The sequence below is a fragment of the Crinia signifera genome, chromosome 7 (assembly GCF_055691185.1).
Source record: "Crinia signifera chromosome 7, ASM5569118v1, whole genome shotgun sequence".
NCBI classification, from domain to species: domain Eukaryota; kingdom Metazoa; phylum Chordata; class Amphibia; order Anura; family Myobatrachidae; genus Crinia; species Crinia signifera.
In genome coordinates, this window is record NC_139223.1 from 95,428,333 (window position 1) to 95,453,110 (window position 24,778).

Below are 24,778 nucleotides of genomic sequence, written 5' to 3' on the forward strand. Positions count from 1 at the left end.
TATTCGAGTCACGTGACCCGGAAATGGGACATACTCACTGGAAGATACCCCGCAGTGATATCACTGATTTAACAACCTATTGGTTTGGATGCGCGGGCTGGGCGAGCAGGCCTACCACAGCTGACGTCCCCACCAACCATCGATTGCCGGTATCAGCTGTGACGGCGGGGAACATCTCCATGGTCTTCCTGATCGCGTCTATTGTGTTGCCTGGCAACGCGCGGCCACGTAATCCCAATGGTCGTTATGGCAGCAGACCTCACCAGAACTGCGCATTCCCCAATAGGACATGTATACTCAGAGCTCAATTTCTTATCAATACAGTTTCAAGTGGTTTCACATAACAATATTGTTCAGTATAAAAGGATCATGATAAACAATTTTAGGAGAAAAAAGAGGGACTCATGTATTTCATAGTCTCATTCTACCAAAATGCAAAGGACTGAAGACATATAGATATACTTATTTCTAATAACCTTTATATGAAGAACACAGGTAAATGATCGAAATTATTCATTTAAAATACAATCTTTTTTTCAGAATATCACTATCATAATATAATTATGGCTTTCAATATAGTGCTGCATTTAACTCGACTGTTTCATTCAATCCATCAGGATATAATGAATTAAATTTTAGTGTCCAGTATATTTCTCTTTTGCATAACAGATTGTATCTATCACCTCTTCTAGGTATGTGGGCGATGAATTCCAAACCTACTATAGAAAGACATTTTGGTTCTGAATCGTGGTGTGTTTTATAGTGCCTTGATACACTGTGTTTCGGAAAACCTTTCAGAATATTTCGGCGATGTTCCATAAATCTTGTTCTTAATGTTCTTGTTGTTCTTCCAACATATGGGAGGTTACAACTACAATATAGTAAATAGACGATATGTGTGGAGTCACAGTTGATATCAATGGATTCAATGAAACAGTCGACTTAAATGCAGCACTATATTTAAAGCCATAATTATATTATGATAGTGATATTCTGAAAAAAAGATTGTATTATAAATGAATCATTTCGATCATTTACCTGTGTTCTTCATATAAAGTTTATTAGAAATAAGTATATCTATTTGTCTTCAGTCCTTTGCATTTTGGTAGAATGAGACTATGAAATATATGAGTCCCTCTTTTTTCTCCTAAAATTGTTTATCATATGATCCTTTTATACTGAACAATATTGTTATGTGAAACCACTTGAAACTGTATTGATAAGAAATTGAGCTTTGAGTATACATCTCCTATTGGGGAATGCGCGGTTCTGATTAGGTCTGCTGCCATAGCGACCATTCTATTGAGCGTTGGCATGACAACGCAGGAGGCTTCTCTACATGTACATGCACGCTCGGGAGGAGGTCCTGTGACTTGCCGCGCGGCGCATGACGTCCTTTCGGGGGGTGGGCACGTGGGGCGAGCCTCTGATGTTGCACGGCGCGCCCAAGTCACATGGGATCACGTGGCCACACGTTGCTAGGCAACACAATAGACGTGATCAGGAAGACCATGGAGATGTTCCCCGCCGTCACAGCTGATACCGGCAATCGACGGTAGGTGGAGACGTCAGCTGTGGTAGGCCTGCTCGCCCAGCCCGCGCATCCAAACCAATAGGTTGTTAAATCAGTGATATCACTGCGGGGTATCTTCCATTGAGTATGCCCCATTTCCAGGTCACGTGACTCGAATACACATATGGTTCTAATGACCTCAGATCTAAAATTATGTACATAAAAAGAATAATAATGTTAAAGATAGTATGTGTTACACGGTTCTCTTTTTATTTATCATTATTTTATTGCATTGCACTGAGTCTGGTTCACCTGTGAATCATCAAGCTAACTAGCAGCACAGATATAAAACCTGAGACAGGCTGCCTTAACATCACACTTGCTCCTGAGGAAGCCGGAGGAGGATATTCCGGAGAAACGCGTTGAGCACATTTAAGACCGCTGACTTCATCCTGATAAGTGACCTGGTTCAACATCCCGCTGACGTCCCTTGAAAAATTGGATACAATCGATGGGTTACAGCTTTATCCCTAATTCAAATCCACATCAAAAGGAAGATCGTCATAAGGGTATCCTGAGCCTTTGAGATCATAAGGCACCACAGAACCGTTGCTGTCACAGAACTCTAGACATAAAATCCACCAGACACATTGGATGGTAATAAACAATTATTGCATCAGTCAGCCTCAAAACCTTCCCCTATTAAGGGACAATAAACTATGTATGAAATTATTCTCAATTGATATTCAAATGATTCACCAGTACTCAGATTTTTATTACCTTGTTTATTCTTTATTTTTCATATTAAATGTATGTATGTATTTTTCATGTTAATTTTTATTAAATAATTATTATAGAGAACCGTGTAATTATTGAAACAGCAAGCGCTGGCACACATCTTTCTTTTTTCTGCTCCAATAATTAGGGTCTGACAAACCCTGTGCCAGCAGTTATTGATTGCGCAACACACACAATCCATTTTCTTTTCTCTTGTTCTAAAGTCAGTGTGTAGCAGCAATCATGAGCTGTTTCTCTAATTTTTCAGATTGCAGAAATAGGAGGCAATCGTATATTTCCCAATGGAAAGACTGTAATACTAATGACTCTCATTATGAGAAAAATGACTGTTTTAAAGATCTATATAAAATAGAAGATTTAATGAAGGCTGAGTCTAGAAATTGGCTAAATGCAACCAATCTGGAACAATATCTTGAAAAAAAGAAGATTCCAAGAGGCTTGAGAATTTTCAAGAACTCTATTTTTCAAAATGATTCCGATTATCAATCGGAGTGGGATCAAATTCTAGACTCATGTTCCTTCTCATTGATAATAAAATATAGGATGAATAAAGTAAATCAATTGGAAAAAGATATTGAATGGGTCAAGAAATCACTTGATAAATTTACAACTGAAACCACCTTTATCAAAAAAGATGAACTGATCAATGAAAGAATTTTGAAGTTTGAAAAAGATCTAGCTTTTACAAAACAAAAGAAGTTTAAACGTGACCTTTATGACTACCAAAATAACAGTGTAAGGACATTTAAAAGACATAGGGAAAACAAAATTGAAAGAACAGAGGACACAAGATATGGCCAAAATCAAATAGATCGACCAAAAACTAGGAACTATCATTCTCCCTATAATCAAAATAGACAAAAAAACACAAGATTATAACCGAACAAATAAAACCCCTAATGATAGCTCAAATTATCGCCATAAAAAATACCAAAAAACGATAATCAGGACCAACCAGAACATAGAGAAACAACATCTTTTTGGGGGCACATCCAAAAACAACAAGATGGGACTTGAGTCATTCCCAATACAATCGGGACTCCCCAAAAAGATGCAAAGAAGGAAGCATAGGGGAAAACGAGGAGGCACATGCCTCAAAAAGAAATCAAAGGTATACATAACACCAAACAAAATCCAGTGTGTTTTTAATTTGTCGAATAAACAATTGAATGAGAGTCATCTTTCAGTCTTACAAAAAGGCTTGACATTTTGCCCAACAAGTCAACCTAATATTTTCGATCTATTCGTGGAACTGAATAGGTTTGTACGTACTTTATGCCGAAAACGCTACTTCGCACAAAAAACTTTGACTAAAATAAATGATGACTCCATTCCAATTGTCTTAGACAAAACAGATCAAATTATGCTAAACACTCTAGAGGAATTGTGGGAACAAAACCATGTAGAAGGAGAGACACAACAGATTTTTGATCTGGAAAAATCTCTATCAACCAAATTCCATACTAAATCAGATTTTTTTCCGATAAGTGCTAAGAGTTCCAGTATAGAAAATTCTATAAGATTACTATAGACGATTTTAAAGAATTGTGTCAAAAGGAACAAACTAAACCATACAAAGTATCAAACCTAACTTAAAAAGTAAAAGAAGCATTAAAACAATTACAACAAGATAAACAACTAATAATAAAACAAACAGATAAGGGGGGGGGTGTTCTTTTGGATAAAAAATATTATATAGAAGAGTCATATAGACAATTACATGATGTAAATTTCTATACACAACTTAAAAAAGACCCTACAAAAGATTTTCTTTGTCAAATTAAAAACTTGTTGGATCAAGCACATCTCTAGGGGTCACATCCAAGGAAAAACATACATTTCTTTTACCTACACACCCCATCACGCCCACTTTTTATTTTCTCCCCAAAATTCATAAATCACTCACATCACCACCTGGGCGCCCTATAGTTTCTGGTATTAGTTATATCACATTAAATTTATCACATTATGTAGATTATCACCTTCAACCCTATTTCCCGGCTCTCAGGTCATACATCAGGGATACTACAGATTTATTAAATAAAATACAAAAAATCGAGTGGAAAGAGAGCTATGCTTTTCTTACGTTGGATGTAAATGCCCTGTATACACACATTCCACACAAACTGGGATGTGATGTAATCAAGAGGCGATTGATCCTTGATGCTGACCTGGAGCCGGGACATAGGAATTTCATTTTGGATAGTATCACTTTTATACTCACTCACAATTATTTTGTTTTTCATGGTGATTATTATTTACAGACTATGGGGACGGCCATGGGGACCAGGTTCGCGCCCAGCTATGCAAACCTGTACATTGGGGAGGTGGAGGAGAACCATGTGTGGGGGAGCTGCTGGGCGCAAAACCTGGTCTTCTATGGCCATTACATACAGTAGGAGCAAGTTTCATCTTTGCTCCTTTGGGCAGGGCTAGCCATGGCTAGCCATGGCTAATCTATTGTTCTCAACTGCAATACAATACGTATTGCAGCTGAGAACAATAGAATAGCCATGGCTAGCCATGGCCAAAGGAGCAAAGATGAAACTTGCTCCTACTGTAGATGACCTTATTATTATTTTGGAAGGGGATTCACTTTCAGCTAATCAGTTTGTTTCATCACTTAATTCTAATCTTTATAATTTATCCTTCACCCACACATATAGTCAATTTTCAGATAATTTCTTGGATGTGACCCTCGGGATCAAAGACAATAAAATGATGTCTCTAAATTATGTAAAACCAGTGAATACGAATTCTTATATCCACTTCAAAAGCGCACATTTCAAACCATGGAAAACAAATATTCCGAAAGGCCAATTCATGCGCCTTCGGCGCAACTATACAGAAAGACAACAATTTATAGAGCAGGCCGAAATAATGTCAAATTCATTTAGAGAAAGAGAATACCCAGAAAATCTATTACAGAAAGGTTTTACAGATGTCATGGAAATGGACCGTAATAAACTTCTAATACCGTCAAAAGATTAAAAAAAATAGAAAAAGCAATGAAAAACCAAAATAGGGAACTGGCTTTTATTAGCAAGTATAATAATTGTGCTAGGGATATAAAGAGCGTAGTTATAAAAAACTATAGGGTTTTACTTCAAGATAAAATACTATCTGAAATAATTTAAAAAAAAACAAAACAGTTATTATATATAAAAAGTATAAGACGCTAAAAACCATACTTGCACCTAGCCATCTGAAAAAAGAAATAAATGTAGAAAAAGATACTGAAGAACATCTAAATTAGTTGCCTAGCAAACCAAAAGGTTCCTTTAAATGCGGAAAAAATAAGTGCACAATGTGTACACATGTATCAAACTATGATTCTATATCAACAATCTTCTCATTAGATCCTCCATATATGCCTAAATCATTTATCAATTGTGACTCCACACATATAGTCTATTTACTATATTGTAGTTGTAACCTCCCATATGTTGGAAGAACAACAAGACCATTAAGAACAAAATTTATGGAACATCGCCAAAATATTCTGAAAGGTTTTCCGAAACACAGTGTATCAAGGCACTATAAATCACACCACGATTCAGACCCAAAATGTCTTTCTATAGTAGGTTTGGAATTCATCGGCCACACACCTAGAGGAGGTGATAGATACAATCTGTTATGCAAAAGAGAAATATACTGGACACTAAAATTTAATTCATTATATCCTGATGGATTGAATGAAACAGTTGAGTTAAATGCAGCACTATATTGAAAGCCATAATTATATTATGATATTGATACTCTGAAAAAAAGATTGTATTCTAAATGAATAATTTTGATCATTTACCTGTGTTCTTCATATAAAGGTTATTAGAAATAAGTATATCTATATGTCTTCAGTCCTTTGCATTTTGGTAGAATGAGACTATGAAATACATGAGTCCCTCTTTTTTCTCCTAAAATTGTTTATCATATGATCCTTTTATACTGAACAATATCGTTATGTGAAACCACTTGAAACTGTATTGATAAGAAATTGAGCTCTGAGTATACATGTCCTATTGGGGAATGCGCAGTTCTGGTGAGGTCTGCTGCCATAGCGACCATACTATTGAGCGTTGGCATGACAACGCAGGAGGCTTCTCTACGTGTACATGCACGCTCGGGAGGAGGTCATGTGACTTGCCGCGCTGCACAGGCGCACAAAGTCCTTTCGGGGGGGTGGGCACGTGGGGCGAGCCTCTGATGTTGCACGGCGCGCCCGAGTCACGTGGGATCACGTGGCCGCGCGTTGCCAGGCAACACAATAGACGCGATCAGGAAGACCACGGAGATGTTCCCCGCCGCCACCGCTGATACCGCCAATCGACGGTCGGTGGGGACGTCAGCTGTGGTAGGCCTGCTCGCCCAGCCCACGCATCCAAACCAATAGGTTGTTAAATCAGTGATATCACTGCAGGGTATCTTCCATTGAGTATGTCCCATTTCTGGGTCACGTGACTCGAATACACATATGGTTCTAATGACCTCAGATCTAAAATTATGAACAAAAAAGAATAATTGAATTATCCATTTGAATATTGCCCCTATATAGATAATAATTTTAAAGATAGTATGTGTTACACGGTTCTCTTTTTATTTATCATTATTTTATTGTATTACACTGAGTCTGGTCCACCTGGGAATCATCAAGCTAACTAGCAGCACAGGTATAAAACCTGAGACAGGCTGCCTTAACATCACACTTGCTCCTGAGGAAGCCGGAGGAGGATATTTCGGGGAAACGCATTGAGCACATTTAAGACCGCTGACTTCATCCTGAAAAGTGACCTGGTACAACATCCCTCTGACGTCCCTTGAAAAATTGGATACAATCGATGGGTTAAAGCTTTAACCCTAATTCAAATCCACATCAAAAGGACGATTGTCATAAGGGTATCCAGAGCCTTTGAGATCATAAGGCACCACAGAACCGTTGCTGTCACAGAACTCTGGACATAAAATCCTCCAGACACATTGGATGGTAATATACAATCATTGCATCAGTCAGCCTCAAAACCTCCCCCTATTAAGGGACTATACACTATGTATGAAATTATTCTCAAGTGAGATTCAAATGATTCTCCAGTACTCAGATTTTTATTTCCTTATTTATTCTTTATTTTTCATATTAAATTTATGTATGTATTTTTCATGTTAATTTTTATTAAATAATTATTATAGAGAACCACGGTTCTCTATAAAAAAGTAATTATTGAAACAGCAAGCGCTGGCACACATATTTCTTTTTTCTGCACCAAAGGAATAATATTTGCAGCAGATGTCCTACAAGGGGGAATGTGTATGAGTTTAGGTGATTTGCAAGAGAAATATTCTTTACCAGAATTGAATGCCTTCACGTTCCTACAAATAAAGTACTTTGTGGATACACTTCACTTCCCCACCCAAGCTATAAAGTCACCTTTGGAACGACTATGTTTTGTTGAACCCCTCATGAAGGGAATGATCTCGTCATTATTTAATCTGTAGCGCAGGGACAGCGCAACAGAGGTTGTTAGCTGCGGCGGAGAAAGCCGGGTCACCCCGCTGTCAGTGCGGGCTGAGCCGGCTATGCAGGAGGGTGGACAGCGCTGGATCCTGGATTGGTGAGTATGTTGGTGTAAAAGTGAGGTGTGTGTATGTGTATGTAATAAAGTTATACGGTACTTATGTACTAACTGGGCTGCCGATTTTGAAATCGGTTCCATCGCATCGCATCCGACCATATCGCATGCGATGCGATGCGGTGGACCCGATTTTTCCATAGGATTCAATGTCAAAATGGACTGAGTCCATTTTAACATGGAACTCAATGGGAAAAGGGGTCCTTTTCATACCCCTACTATCCAAGTGGGCATGGAGTTGGATATAAACCTGTGGCGAGCGTAGCGAGCCACCGAGCCCGAAGCGTGGCGAGCGTAGCGAGCCCCGCGAGGGGACACAGAATACCGTCCCCTCGCGGGGCTCGCTTTGCTCGCCACGCTTCGGGCTCGGTGGCTCGCTACGCTCGCCACAGGTTTATATCCAACTCAATGCCCACTTGGATAGTAGGGGTATGAAAAGGACCCCTTTTTCCCATTGAATTCCATGTTAAAATGGACTCAGTCCATTTTAACATTGAATCCTATGGGAAAATGGGGTCATCGCATCGCATCGCATGCGATATGGTCGTATGCGATGCGATATCGCATCGCATCGCATCTGATTGTATGCCTTAAGTTAAGGCATACAATCAAGAAATCGGCAGCCCAGATAATACATAAGTACCAGTTATACTTCTCTGTGTGTGTGTTTTCTTTTAACATTCTTTTTACAGGTGGACTACAAGTCAGGTGGACATGCTGGGACTTGTGGTTCTTCAAGCCCCAGCCTGCAGGGGAGGTCTGCTGGCACTTGTAATTCTCCTGTATAAAGCAATGTTAGGTATGTCAGATTTAACCCTATCAGGCCGGCGTCCACTGGCCACGGACGACGGTGACAGCCCCGGGCTTCAGCCCTGGACGGGTGAAGCCTGGAGGGGACCCCTTTATTGGGGGGGGTCCCCACTCCTCCAGGTACCCCGTCCAAGGCTGACCAGCCACGGTGCTCATGTTTCGGCCAGGGGACCTTATATAAAAAGTGTCCCCCGGCTGTGGCACGACACCGCAGGCTGTTGGAGCCCGTGCTGGTTTAAAAATACGGGGGACCCCCAGATTTTTTGTTCCCCTGTATTTTTGGAACCAGGACCGGTCCAAGAGTCTGGGGCTGGTTTCAGAAATACGGGGGACCCCTATGCTTTTTGTCCCCCGTATTTTTGGAACCAGGTCCAGCTCAATGAGCCCGGGGCTGGTTATGTTCAGGCGGGGGGACCCCACGCCATTTTTGTAAAAAAAAAAATATCTATATATTTACACATTTTTTTACACTGGATCATGCACAGATCTCAATGATCTGTGCAGGGTTCTGGCCAATTTGCATATCAGAACCTGATCTGATTTTTGGCGATTTTTAGACACATTTTCCCAAATTCGGATCTCATTAAATATGCGAATTGTGTACTTTGCAATGGGAAAACATCTGGATGCGAATTAAAATCGCACTTTCAGAAAGTGTGAATTTGCGGCAAAAAAACAAATTTTTTAAGTTTTTTTTGCGAATTCGGGAAAAAGTGTGATTTCGTCCGTTTTTGGCGAAAATATTGCAAAAGTCACATTTTCGCATCTCATTAAATGTCACCCCTGATTTCTTCCAAAATTTGTCTTTTGAAATGTCAAACAATTTAGCAGGTTGCGGGGAAACAGATTCAAATTATTTCAGAAATTCGGAGAGGGCATTGAGAGCAGGAAGTTCCCCTTGGTCCAGTATAATGGCAGCAGCCTGTTCCCTGTTTTTATTTAGTAGCTGTTTTGCAAAATACTGTTTGCGACAGAGGCTTCTAATAAAGTGATTAAGTTCCACGAACAAATTGAACATATTTGTGGGAGTTGTAGGAGAATATTTTAGACTTTTCTCAAGGAGTTTGAGATCTATCGCTGAAAGGGTTTTAGAGGAAAGGTTATATACTGTTTGTTTGGCCCCTTTTTGGTTGTGGGCTCTTAAGTTCTTTTGTTTCCCCTTCTTTCCCCCTCTTCTTCCTCGGCATCTGGCCTTCAACCTCTTTTTGGTGTTCCCGGATGGAGGGAGTATGTTCTGGAATTTTCAAATGGGGGGGGGGGTGGTCTCTTTTCTAAAAAAAAAAAAAAACTCCTCATGTATTCCGTCCTGATCTCTATATCCTAGCTCTGTTGTCCTGATTTTAGGGTGGGCCCCTATCGATTGGGAATTAGAGGCAGCATTTGATTCTCTCTCTTTATATGTGGGTCTAGAGTCTCTCTGTTGTTTGGGTGGAGTCGAGGAGGAGTTTCCGTAGAACCTGCGAGGACCAGAGTGGACCCTATGTCTCACCGAAGGTCCATGGGTGTTCTGTGATTGCCTCCTCTCCTTCTTATAATTATTTTCATGGGTATTACAGATGGAGCAGGCTTTATGTTTGCAGTGGATGGCGATTCTACCGCCATCCACTGCTAGAGGCTGGCTACCGCCAGGGGCGCACCCCGTGGCAACGGAGCTCGGCCGGGGTCCCCGCTGTCGCCACCGGTCCCCTTCGCCACCCCGACCCCCCGCCCCAAACTGGGCAGCGTCTTATTGAAGTGAAGACGGGCAGGGAGACCCAGTCTCTATCGCCGGCGCTCGCCAGTGAAAGGCATCTGGCGAGCGCCGGCCAAAGATAAGGCCCGCTCCATCTGTAGGTCTTATTTTATTCTTATCTCTATATGTTCTAACTGTGGCATTTCTATAGTCATCTAAGTCTCTTCTGAATTTCTTACCCTTTGTTTCCATAAGGGTTTCTTCAAATTTAGAGACTCTTCTATTGGTCAATTAATCTCTCTATTTATATTCGTAAGTGTGTTTATGTGCATCTAGTTTCTGCTTGAGTTGCTCAATCTCTTTAAATTTTCTGTGCCTGCGATGTTCTATAAGCAATTACAATTCTCATCAGCTCCAATGAGCACCTGTCTCGGGTTTTGTCCCAAGAATTTTGGGCCTCAGAGTCTTGTGGAAAAATTGATGGTTTGAACAGTCTCAAACCCCTGGGCACCATGTCTTTATCAAGGTATATCTGGAGGTTGACACCGTCCATCTAATGTCTTAATTCTGATTTGAGTAGATTTTCTAGTTGGACGAAATCGTCCGGTTTACCCATTAAACAATGGGTATATATATTTTATATATATTTAGAGCACTCGTTTTTGTGTGTGTTATCAATATTATTGACACGATCCGGGTAAAACAAACATTATTTTTACCTTCAAGTGTCTCCCCACAGTCTCTCCAGTAATTACCTAATGCTGCAGCTGTGCAGCAAGGCCTGCAATCTTGGCTGATGCTCACTACAGCTGCACTCGTTATTCATTTTGTCATTGGCCAGCCAAGTCTCCTCCCACCTGCAGGTATAAAGGTGCTAGGAGGACTCCTGCACTTTGCTAGTGCTTTAGTTGTCATTTCTTTATGCAAGTGTTTTAAATCACATGGAGAAAAAGGAAGACTCTTTGTGGGGCAATCTTACTTTGTCTAATTATATTGGCTACAAGATTCGGTACTTGTTTCCTAGCACGGCCACAATCGCATTGATCTTGTGCCCTTAATAGTGGTATGCGATGGCCCCCGACGCGATGGACCCGATTTCCCATTGAAATGCATTGAAAAGTAAAAAAATCGGGTCGGTCGCGTCGCATGCGGCTAAATAAGCATTAAATGGCCCCGACGCGATGCCCCCGATTTCTCATAGGGAACAATGTTAAATGCCTCAATTTACCCAAATCAACAGGGAACAATGTTAAATGGTCCAGAAACCCCCAAAAACACCCCTGAACAGTGAAATGGCACACCAAAATTAGTTAACGCCACCCCACGATCAATGTTAACCCGAAGCGTGGCGAGCGCAGCGGTACGCGTCCTACGACCTTTTCATACCCCCACTATCCACGTCGGCGTGGAGTTGAGAATAGAATAGTGTGGCGAGCGCAGCGAGCCACCGAGCCCGAAGCGTGGCGAGCGCAGCGAGCCCCGCGAGGGGACGCGGATACCTTCCCAGGTAAACGCGTCCCTTCGCGGGCTTCACAGGTGTCCGCGTCGCCATGGACACCTGGGAAGCCCGCGAGGGGACGCGTATAACTGTGAAGGTATCCGCGTCCGCTCGCCGCGCTTCGGGCTCGGTGGCTCGCTGCGCTCGCCACACTATTCTATTCTCAACTCCACGCCGACGTGGATAGTGGGGGTATGAAAAGGTCGTAGGACGCGTATGGGGATTTTTTACCTGCGATGCCCAAGATTAGAATCGGTGTGGCCGTGCTAGGAAACAAGTACCCAAGATTCATAATATTTGGAGTTGGCAGGCTCCTAGTCTGATTGTTACACTCTGAATTACTGTCACAAGGTTAATGGCAAAAAATTGCCATAAATTATTATTTTGTGACTGATTTGAATTGATTACAGCGGTTGACATTTGCGAGCTCTCGGCCTGAATTAAGAAACTCATAAATTTGTTTATTGATGAATTTTTTCGCAGACAGGGGATATAATTTCGAGTTGCAGTGCATATTTTAAGCTTTAATTGTGTAATGTAAATATATATTTTGTGCTAAATACCTTTCTATATTAAAGCAAGACTATTAAAAGTTGAGTTTTAAATAAATAAATAAATATTACTATTCAGATAGTTCTTTTTCCACTCTCTATTGACTCTAGGTATTCATATTTACATATACACATGTAAATATCCTAAAGCCCCGTACACACGGGGGGAGATATATTGCTCAGCAATATATTGCTAGCAATATATTGCTGAGCAATATATTGCCCAGTGTCTCCTTTGCATCAGCGACCAGATATGGTCGCTGATGAAAAGGAACCTCTGCTGGCGGTGCCGCAGAGGTAATTAGCTGGTCGCAGGAGCAAGCTCCTGCGACCAGCGATCACCACAGGGGCAAAAACGGGAGCGCGCACTCGGCGATATATCGCTGGTGCACACTCCCATTGCGGGCAATATGGTCGCTCAGCGACCATATTTCCCGCGATTTTGCACTAAATCGCCCCCGTGTGTACGCACCTTAAGAGGGGTGTGGTATGGGACTCCGACAGTCGGGATCCCGACAGTCATTATCCCGACATCGGGATCCCGACTGCCCGGAGTCAGACAGCATGGCGAGCGCAAAAAAGCCACCTATTCTATTTTCCCTCTATGGGGGTCGGGGACCCCTACGAGGGAAAATAGCGGGTGTCCGTCGGGCACCCGGCTGTCGGCATTTTGACAGTTGGGATCCCGACGTCGGGTAAATGACTGTCGGGATCCCGACTGTCGGGAACCCGTCCGGCACCCCTTAAGAGTGCCCCCACAAAGAGTCTTCTTTTTCTCCATGTGATTTAACGTACTTACCTCTGACTCTGGGGAGCACCTCCAACCTATAAATGAGTTAAATTAAAAAGGGTATTTTTCTCTCAGATAAGGAACCTTTTGAATAACTTAATAAAACAGGAATTGGATCTGTATTTGAATTATTCACTCCATTCTAAAAAACTAATGATATGTAAGTTTAACACAGTGGAGTATCCAGTGCAGGACCCAAACAAAAAAACGTATTTTATGCAAGTTTTGCCAGTTGGTGTTTGTCTCTTCCTGCTGCAGCGTGACTCTCCAGGTGCTCCAGTTCCTGAGCCTGTCCCGGTTTACCATCTCCTGTGACCATCCAGGTTACCATCTCCTGTGATTCCGTGTGATTCCGTGTCCGCTGTCATACTCACCTGCTGGTTCCAACCTAGCTCCAGGATTCCGATCCATCATCATCCGATGTTCCATCAACATCTGTGATTCCGTTGTTTCATTCCTCATCCAAGTTTCTGATATTCCTCCTGGTTCCGATGTTCCATCATCATCTGATGTTCCGCCATCATCTGTGATTTCCGATGTTCCATCATCATTCGATGTTCCATCATCATCTGTGATTCCGTTGTTTCATTCCTCATCCAAGTTTCCGATATTCTTCCTGGTTCCGATATTCCATCATCGTTCGATGTTCCAGCCATCGATTCACAGTTCACTCTCATTCAAGTACAGTACATATTGACTTTGTTATTTATGGACTTCATCAGTGCTTCGCACTGCACTATATTTTATCTGTCCTGTGTCATTCTGTATTGCATACTTTACTGCCCGTTATATACAACCTTCCTGTCTTTCAATAAACCTGGTTGTATTTTATCACTGACTCATCTCTGCCTCTGGGTGCATTGTCGCGCAAGTGAATGCGCAGGGGTCTCCTGCAGCCTCCCCAATTCCGGTATCGGTCCAGGTCTCCACCAGAGGTCTTAGTCGCCACGACTCAGACCCCTGGTGTGACAGTAAGCACTAGCCAGATGGAACCAGCCTCAGGCCAAGCGTCACCACCCAGCCCGGTGCAACAACTGGCTGCCCGCTTGGACCAGCAAGAAGCGGCGCAGGGTCAAGTGATCCATTGCCTTCAAGACCTGTCTTCTTGGCTGGATAAAATTCAGACCACTCTCAGTGGCCCAGAGACTATCCACGCTTCCAAAGTAGAAGTTCTTCCTCCAGTGACTCCTGCTGCTCCTTGTCTTCACCTGTCCACTCCTACCAAGTTTGATGGTAACCCAAAAGCTTGCAGAGGTTTTTTGAAACAGTGTGAAATCCAATTCGAGTTACAGCCCAGCAACTTTCCCACAGAGAGAAACAAAGTCGCTTACATTATCACTCTCCTGTCTGGTTGCACCCTGGATTGGGCATCACCGCTATGGGAAAGGTCTGATGCCCTCCTGTCTTCATACAGAGACTTTATCAATACATTTTGGCACATCTTTGATGAGCCTGGGCGTGTAACCTCTGCTTCCACTGAGATTCTCTGCCTCCGACAAGGATCCCATTCTGTTGGACAGTACCTAGTTCAGTTCCAGATATTAGCTTCTGAACTTTCCTAGAGTGATGAGGCCCTGTATGCAGCGTTCTGGCATGGTCTGTCCGACCGACTTAAAGATGAACTTGCTACCTGTGATATACCATCTAAATTTGGTGATCTCATCTATTTATGTATCAAAGTGGACTTACGTTTCAGAGAGAGGACAGTTGAACGAGGTAAAAATTATCATGTCAAGACGACGTCTTCTATATTCCTTACACCTCCTTCTCCGATGTCTCAGCCAGAGGAAGAACCCATGGAGATTAAGTGCTTTTGCCTGACTCCAGAAGAGCGTCGACTTCACCGTGAGGCACAGTTATGCTTTTTACTGTGCGGCTCCTTCCCACATGATATCTGCCAGCCCTAAGCGTAAGGAAACACTCCCAGTTCGTAAAATTGCCATGGAAGCAGTAGATCTCCTGTCCCCTCAGTATAAAGGGTTTGCAGATGTCTTACCTCCTGTTTTGAGTGAGGGATTTCGACCCAAGTTGTGTTGCAGGCTCTCTAAGGAGGAATGAGAGCTTCGCAGAAGGCATCATCTCTGTCTCTATTGCGGCAGTCCAGAGCATCTTATTGAATGTTGCACTATTCGCAAACCCCGAAAAGGGTCTATTCTGCAAAGACATTTCTTGTCTCCTAGGTCTCGCCCTCGGGACAAGGAGAACTCTTAGGTTCAGATGAGAGCTGCCATTCTGCTTCCTGCACTGGAGAGAACCTAGGTTCTAGTGATACAGAGTGGTCTACTCAGTCTGATAATCAAGGTTTTGCTTCTGACGATGAAGAACAGGAAGAATTCTAGGAAAGGCAGTTCCTACCATGAATTCTTGTTATTGTGTTCTTCTGTATTGCTTTCATGCCAAGTTCCACGCAAGCCAAAGTGGTATCCTGGGGCCACCCCTGAAGGATGGGGTACTGACACGATCCGTGTAAAACAAACATTATTTTACCTTCAAGTGTCTCTCCACAGTCTCTCCAGTAATTACCTAATGCTGCAGCTGTGCAGCAAGGCCTGCAATCTTGGCTGATGCCTCGGCTCATTACAGCTGCACTACAGAGGGACTGTACATTGGCCAGCCAAGTCTCCTCCCACCTGCAGGTATAAAGGTGCTAGGAGGACTCCTGCACTTTGCTAGTGCTTCAGTTGTCATTTATTTATTCAAGTGTTGCCAGTTGCTGCAGCATGACTCTCCAGGTGCTCCAGTTCCTGAGCCTGTCCAGGTTTACCATCTCCTGTGACCATCCAGGTTTACCATCTCCTATGATCATCCAGGTTACCATCTCCTGTTATTCCGTGTCCGCTGCCAGACTCACCTGCTGGTTCCAGCCTAGCTCCAGGATTCCGATCCTAATCCGATGTTCCATCATCATCCAATGTTCCGCCATCATCAGTGATTTCTGATGTTCCATCATCATCCGATGTTCCATCATCATCATCATCATCTGTGATTCCGTTGTTTCATTCCTCATCCAAGTTTCCGATATTCCTCCTGGTTCCGATGTTCCATCATCATCCGATGTTCCGCCATCATCTATGATTTCCGATGTTCCATCATCATCATCCGATGACAGATCACGCCCCCAAAAACGTCCCGCCGCCGCCTTCTCAGATGTTGGGAGGTATGCAGTAATGTTTGCTGAGGGGGAGAATGTCACAGTATAGTTGGCTGGGAAGTGTCACAGTAATGTGTACTGAAGTGTACTTTTACCTGTTACATCTCTACTGGTCCCTCATCTGTATCTCATCACCAGGCAGTGGTGGTGGGAAGGGTGCAGGGGCGGGCTGGGCTGGGGGGCAGGGTGTCATGCGCCCCCCGTGCCGCTCAGTCGTTTTGTGTGCAGGCCGCCATTGTTCTGAGGCTGCTGCCAGGCTGACCAGTTTCCGACTGGTCTCCATAACCATGGCCGCCGGCCTCCTGCACTGAGGACATGTCTAGTGCAGGAGGCCACTACAGAGACTCTGTTTGTTCCACCTACTTCCCCATGCTGCAGCCTGCCTCACTAATGTCTGGCATCAAAGTAAGAGCATACTTGCCTACTTTTGAAAAGCAAAATGAGGGAGATTTTAGATGCTAGCAAAATGCACCGAGAGCAGCGTCGCGCACCATTAAAGGGGTGTGTCATGTTTCAAAGGGCGTGTCTAGTGACACATATGGACGTATCTATGCTGTTAATAGGATATTTATCATGGTGCTGTGCCTATTCAACTGTGGCCTCATTCTGTCTCCCCCATGACGGGTCTTGGTTAATGTATCTTTTCCTATTTGGAGACCTAAATCAGCCACTTGAGTGCTACTCCCTCGTAGAGGGACTGCCATCAGGCACCTCTTTATTACAAATGTGTGGTGCCACCCTCACTGATGAATCCCTACCACCTACAGAAAGCAGCCATTCAGACCCCTCGGCACTTAAATATATCAGTGCTCGAAGTGGAAATTTTAAAGTGGAGAAAAATAGAGGATTTAGTTTTGTGCTCGCGAAGGCCACTGGAAAAGGGGGCATGTCTTTAAGTGAAGTGTACCACACAACATACCACTTATACACCAGACTAGTAGGACTCCTTATTCTATCTAGTACTAGTGCCCTTACACCTTGTGCCACACAGTATGAGCCAAAATTCAAGGACAAAGGGACAGGGAGAGTGGGAACACAGAGAAATTGACAGCAGGGACACAGAGACAGCCACATATGTACTGTATATTGGGCATCATGGTATGTGGCATATGTATAATGGGCATCACGGTGTGCGGCATATGTATAATGGGCATCACTGTGTATGGCATATGTATAATGGGCATCACGGTGTACGGCATATGTATAATGGGCATCGCGGTGTACAGCATATGAGATCCAGAGGTCCGGCACAGCCACTATAAAGATTGCCACACTGGGTGCCCGCTCAGTGGTAGACGTACAGTAGATAAAGCAGGGAGCAGCACACCAGCGATTTCTTATGCAGGAAGGAAACTTTATTTGCAACGTTTCAATGCCTCTGCGGCATCGTCGTCACTGTATATGCTCCTTGTATCCGGCGGCACTCAGGGACTGAACAACTTGTATTACCATTAATACCAAGTAAAATGTTCACTTGGTAATACAAGTTGTTCAGTCCCTGAGTGCCGCCGGATACAAGGAGCATATATATATATATATATATATATATATATATATATATATATATATATATATATATATATATATATATATATATATACACACATCTATCCCCAAGACTGGTGCTAATCACAGAGAAACATAAGTTTAACGAGACAGTAACAGTGACTATTGATGCTGTTACTTTGCTAAGAATAACACTGACCCTGGTCTTCCTCCCATATAGATTCAGTACATACACATTTAAACATCTGCACTCAGCCACCTCTGCTGCTGACTGTTCATGGCTGCTGGGGACTACCACCTGCTGCTGGAGTTCTACACCTTGGCTCCCATAGCTGCCAGCTGACCCCCTCCTGCACTGCAAACGGCGGAAGAATGCCTTTCTCCCCCGGTGATGCAGAGTGGCTGCTGCCACTGCCAGTTCCCGCCGCTGCGCAGCAGGACATGAAACAACCTGCCTTTGCGTGCGCCACTTATCCGGGCAGAAGAAGAGAGAAGACCCTGCCGGGTGCGCTGCAGCACCAGCGGCGGGAGAACACAGGACTTCAAAAAAGGAAAGCCCATAGTGAATGGGCAGCCACTGATTGGCTGAGACTTCTCTCAGTCAATCGCGGATTGATTGAGAGAGGTCTTAGCCAATGAATGGCTTTCCATTCATTTGTATGGACTTTTTTTCAAGTCCTGTTCTTCCTCCGCTGACGCTGCGAACTGTATAGCAGGGAAGGGAACCTTGGCGGATGGCAGCTCTCTCACCAGCGAAACAGGGACACACTCTTCTGTGTGTCCAGTTCCCAGACACGGCGTCGCGCATTTAGGCCCCGCCCCCCCGCAATGACACGTTCGCGCATGCGCAATCTCGTTTTTTGGGTAAAGGGGCCGAAAAACCAGGAGAAAACAAGGGATTTGCGGGGGGCCGGGAGAATGATTGACAAAGCGGGAGACTCCCGCTAAATGCGGGAGGGTAGGCAAGTATGAGTAAGAGGGACTGTACAGGCTGAGCAGCCTGTGGGGTTCAGTTATTATACAGGGGGGAGCAGCCTGTGGGGGTCCTGTTATTATTCTAAGGGGGAGCAGCCTGTGGGGGGTCCAGTTAATATTATAAGTGGGAGCAGCCTGTGGGGGTCCCTTTATTATTATACAGGGGGAGCAGCCTGTGGGGGTCCCGTTATTATTATACAGGGGGAGCAGCCTGTGGGGGTCCCATTATTATTATTATTATACAAGGGGAGCAGCCTGTGGGGGTCCCGTTATTATTATTAATATTATACAGGGGGAGCAACCTTTGGGGTCATGTTAATCAGGGGTAGCAGCCTGTTGTGTCCTGTTTTTATAAAGGGGGAGCAGCCTGTTATGTATTTTTATTATACAGGGGGAGCACCCTGTGGGGGTCCTGTTATTATTATACAGGGGGAGCAGCCTGTGGGGGTCCCGTTATTATTATACAGGGGGAGCAGCTTATGGGGGTCCCGTTATTATTATACAGGGGGAGCAGCCTATGGGGGTCCCATTATTATTATTATACAGGGGGAGCAGCCTGTGGGGACATGTTATACAGGGGTAGCAGCCTGTGATGTATTTTTATTATACAGGGGAGAAGACTGTGTGGTCCTGTTATTATACAGGGGGAGCAGCCTGTGGGGTCATGTTATACAGGGGGAGCAGCCTGTGATGTATTTTTATTATACAGGGGGAGCAGCCTGTGGGGTCCTGTTATTATACAGGGGAGCAGCCTGTGGGGTCCTGTTATAATAAAGGGGGTGCAACCTGTGATATATTTTTATTATACAGGGGCGAAGACTGTGGGGTCCGGTTATTATACAGGGGAGAAGCCTGTGGGGTCCGGTTATTATTATAAGACAGGGGGAGCAGCCTGGTGTGTCCTATTATATAGGAGTAGCAGCCTGTGGGGTCCTATTATTATACATGAGGAGCACCCTGTGGGGTCCTATTATCATACAGGGGAGCAGCCTGTCTTGTCCTGTTATTTTAAGACAGGGGGAGTAGCCTGTGGTGTCCAGATATTATACAGGGGAGCAGCCTGTGGTGTCCTATTATTGTTTTTTTTTTTATTAATACATATTTTTAAACCGCAAAACCTAACTTTAACGATGCACTGTTACTTATGGGCCAGTCCTCTGGACTTGCCCCCCAGGATAAAAGTTGCCAGCCAGCTCCTGAAAGGGTGGGTGGGCCAGAGATTGAAAGAGCATGTAGATACAATTATTTGCCCTACCATTAGTGTACTATATACTGTATATAACAAACACTGGTTTTGTTTAGATTGACCATAAATAATTTGAATTGTTTCTGACCCACCAACTCATGCCACCTTTACAGGTGTCCCGCAGCACACCAGTGTGCCTAGACACATTGGTGCCGCCATTCTGGGATGCACGTGCGCGTGAGACGCATGCGTGTCCCAGTCTCTATCAACGACGCCGCCAGCGCAAGGAATCTGGCGAGCACCGGGGATAGATTAGGCCAGCTCCATCTGTATATTGTCATTGACAGCTATACTCCTGGATGCACTATGCACTATATCGTTTGCTCAGGAAGAATAGCCTGTTCAAAAGAAATCCTTAAAAACATAGGGCCTTATTCAGATCTGAGCTCAGTACAAATTTGTTCGAAAATGGGCAAAACCATGTGAACTGCAGGAGGAGCAGATGTAACCTGTGCAAAGAGAGTTAGATTTGTGTGAGTTATTTTGTTTCTGTGCAGGGTAAATACTGGCTGCATTATTTTTACACTGCAATTTAGATTTCAGTTTCAGCACACCCCACCCAAATGTAACTCTCTTTGCACAGGTTTCATCTGCTCCTCCTGCAGTGCACATGGTTTTGCCCATTTTCCGAACAAATTTGTACTGAGCACAGATCTGAATAAGGCCCATAGTTTGCATTGTTGTCTAATGTGAAAATTTTAGACGCGCCTGCAGCGCGCATCATTCCATCCCTCCTCCGTCTCCCGGAAAGTTGGGAGGTACGCATCTGCTCTGTTTTGTCTCATCACTTCATATTGCAGTCACTGATGTCCTGCATTATATGGTGGTCAAAAACCTTTTCTTGTTATAGCACCACTAGTAAGCGGTTAAAGGTAGGCACTAGTGTGAGGAGGTGACACCAATGTCACAGACAACACCCACACCGCACTGGTCACACCCCCACATCACTATTTACACCCCCATGTCACTAGTCACACCACCACCACGGCACTTGACACACCACCTGCTAAATTTGAGCTCCAGGCCCATATGGACCTTTAGCTGCCACTGGTTCTGGGCGATCTGGACACAGGGAAATCGCCTACCCTAAATAGCTTAGCACACATCTCTACGTGTGTATGCCCTTTTAATCACTCGGATTAATACACACAGAGCAATATGTGCTTATTTTCTAGGCAATCTAGTCAGATTGCTTAGAAAAGAGCACATCGCTCCATGTTTATGCCCCTGACATCTTGCAGTAAAAAGCAGCCAGCCCAAACCAAAAATAAATCACCCTTTTGAAGACTGGAGTTGAGAATCCCTGTTATACAAATATAGAAATACAGTATAATAAGAAACGACTATTAATGAACACATCCTGAATTACAGATTGAAAAAAAAACAGCAGAGCAAAGGCTAGTCAGAAAACGAACAAAAAAACGGGTATGGGTGAAAACCGGACCCGGGGGGTGTCCTGTCCGGGGGTGTCCTGTCCGGGGGGCTGCCTGTCCAGGGCTGTAAGTATGGGGGTACGGGGTGGTACGGCGTACCGGTAAAACATATTGTGCCGGTACCCCGTACCGCCATAACAAATGCCCTGGAAAGTGTCTAATGCGCATGCGCGCATATCTAAGTGGCGGGGGCGTGAGCCTCCGCCGCCCCGCCACAGCTGATTCCTCACCGCAGTGGCGCCGATGAGAAGGGAGCGCATCGTGCATCTCTCCTTCCCCTCCCTGTGTCACTGTGACTGGGCTCTCAGCCAATCATAGCTCACGGGCTGGCAGCCAATCAGGAGCCAGCCCGCGAGGTATGATTGGCTTGAGCCTCCGCCGCCCCGCCACAGCTGATTCCTCACCGCAGTGGCGCCGATGAGAAGGGAGCGCATCGTGCATCTCTCCTTCCCCTCCCTGTGTCACTGTGACTGGGCTCTCAGCCAATCATAGCTCACGGGCTGGCAGCCAATCATGATTGGCTTGGCGGCCCGGACACAGTGAAGCCGGGGAAGGAGACTGAGACGCGCGATGCGCTCCTCTGTCCCGTCCCCAGAAGAAACAGCAGCATCATAATCAGCGACAGCGGCGGGGGAGGAGAAGAGGAGACCCGGACACCAGAAGGGTGAGTAACTTGTGCTGCTGCTGGCTTCTGGCACTGTGAGGGCATATGTGGCGGGCATGTGTTGCATTGAGGGGGCATAGCTAGCACTGTGGGGCATATGTGTGTCATTATGGGGCATATCTGGCACTGGGGGCATAACTAGCACTGTGGGGGGCATGTGTGTGGCATTGTGGGGGCATATCTGGCACTGGGGGCATATGTGTGGCATTATGGGGCGTATCTGGCACTGGGGGCATAACTAGCACTGTGGGGCATATGTGTGGCATTATTGGGCATATCTGGCACTCGGGGCATAACTAGCACTGTGGCGGCATATGTGTTGCACTGTGGGGGCATACTTCACACTGTGGGGGCATATGTGTGTCACTGTGGGGGCATATCTGGCATTGGGGGCATACTTCGCACTGTGGGGGCATATGTGTGTCACTGTGAGGGCATATCTGGCATTGGGGGCATACTTCGCACTGTGGGGGCATATCTGGCATTGGGGGCATACTTCGCACTGTGGGGGCATATCTGGCATTGGGGGCATACTTCGCACTGTGGGGGCATATGTGTGGCACTGTGGGGGCATATCTGGCATTGGGGGCATACTTCGCACTGTGGGGGCATATGTGTGGCACTGTGGGGGCATATCTGGCATTGGGGGCATACTTCACACTGTGGGGGGCATATGTGTGGCACTGTGGGGGCATATCTGGCATTGGGGGCATACTTCGCACTGTGGGTGCATATGTGTGGCACTGTGGGGGCATATCTGGCATTGGGGGCATACTTCGCACTGTGGGGGGCATATCTGGCACTGGGGGCATAAAGTTTTGTCATGTAGCCACTCCCCCTTGTGTCATATGACCACGCCCATTTTTCGCCGTGCGCCTTCGGCGCGCAGCACAGTACCTCTAGGTAATTTTTTCTACTTGCACCACTGTCCCTGTCACCAGGTAGTGGAGGAGGGGGAGAATAAAGCCTCCCTGTATGGTCCGGGCATGTTGCAAAAGCCGGATAAGCCGGATGGGCCGACAAGACACCCCCAGACAGGACACCCCCCGGACCGGACACTACAAGCTCCGGACTGCAGATTTTGATGTCCTGTCCGGCGGTCCGGAGTGTAGTCCAGTCTGGTTTTTACATAGTCCCCAAAAAAACTATTTGAAATTGCATTAAAGAACATCTGGAAACCATGTTGGTGCATAAAATCGAATTGATTTACTTACCTGCTCCATAATGAAGTTACTACGTGTGACATAAGTTGTGTGTTGATTGCGGGACAGGCTGTTGATAACTAGTTGCTAGGTGACTGGCACTAATAAAAGTGTCCGCGTTATACTGTATGACGTTATCCGCAGATCCACGAGTAGTACCGGCGTGACTCTTATAGGTCCCGGCAACTGCAGGTTTCCGTTGTAACGTAGAAGTGCTGTCTGTAGCGCATCCAAAGTCGCAGCTTTGCCACAACTGTACTCACATGAAGCGTCTCCGAGTTTGTGAGACAGAAGCCGTTGCTATAGAAACGTGCAGTCGCTACGGGAGGGAGGGGCGAAACTTAGCAGCCAACTTAACTTCAGTATGTGTAATCATCACTCACTATGTTGTGTTCGGGTTCCTGCCTAGTAGGAATGCGCAAAGATAGAAATAAATAATAATAAATAAATAATATAAGCGTGTTACATAGTACTTATGGTGCACATGGAGGCAAGAAATATGACTTGGTTTTACATTACACACATGCACACACACACGCTTTTGCAAACCATCGGTCATCATAACGCTTTTGTTTTTACAAATGGAGCCACCCTCATCTATACTGCCTATGGCGCTTGTCCCGTAAGCTTGTCACAGCGCACCTAGTCGCATGCAGCTCAATACGGTGTTATCATTGAGTTTAACCCCTTCAGTGGTGTTTTTTTTTTTTAAAGTAGCGCTCCCCACTGGGAGAGTTATTTAAGGGGAGCACTCAGTAGCGCACGCAGGGGGGGTTTCTGAGTACCCAGAACCCCCCCCCCCAGGAGTCTAAAGGCCCTAGGCGGAAAGCTGAGGGTCCCCTCTTTCCATGGGTATAAGAATTTTAAAAATCGGCAGTGGTCCCCATCCAAGCCTATTAATTGCTCTTCCCAGTCAGATATTTCAGGTTCTGTCTGACAGAGTTTTTTTGAGGGTATATTCCAAAAGATGGGACTCTCCCCCTTTGATGGACACTAGTAGCTTGTCTCTACTGTTCCCAAAATCAAAGATATCAGCCTTCCAGCAGCTGGTTACTGCTCCAGCTCCACACACCTGGTATGTAGTTTTATATTCTCGTTGGCAGATTGCTCTGCCTCCTGAACTCTCATCCCCTAGTCCCCAATAAAATTTGGTAGGTGGGATTCTCTAGTTTTTAATTCCATTAAAATCTAAGAAATCTATTTCTGGGAACTGGAGATATCTGCAGTCAAGCAAGCTGTCTTACCACCAGAAAATTATGAATAATAAGCCCACTCCACTATACACCCCTCCTCTGTATATTGGATTCAGTATTGAATCCCGGCGGTCGGGATCCCGGCGTACAGAATC

General features: G+C 44.8%; 1 protein-coding gene across 2 annotated transcripts in view; it reads right to left on the reverse strand.

Moving 5' to 3' along the window:
• Positions 1 to 23,709, reverse strand: part of DNAH7 (dynein axonemal heavy chain 7) — a 918,640-nt gene extending 894,931 nt beyond the window's left edge. For both annotated transcript variants that reach the window (XM_083153498.1, XM_083153497.1), the window contains exon 1: positions 23,443 to 23,709. Coding sequence is in view for 1 of the 2 variants with exons in the window: in XM_083153497.1 (XP_083009623.1) it covers positions 23,443 to 23,451 (9 nt within the window). In the remaining variant the exon portion in view is untranslated. The remainder of the gene's footprint in view (positions 1 to 23,442) is intronic.
• Positions 23,710 to 24,778: the final 1,069 nt, after the last annotated feature.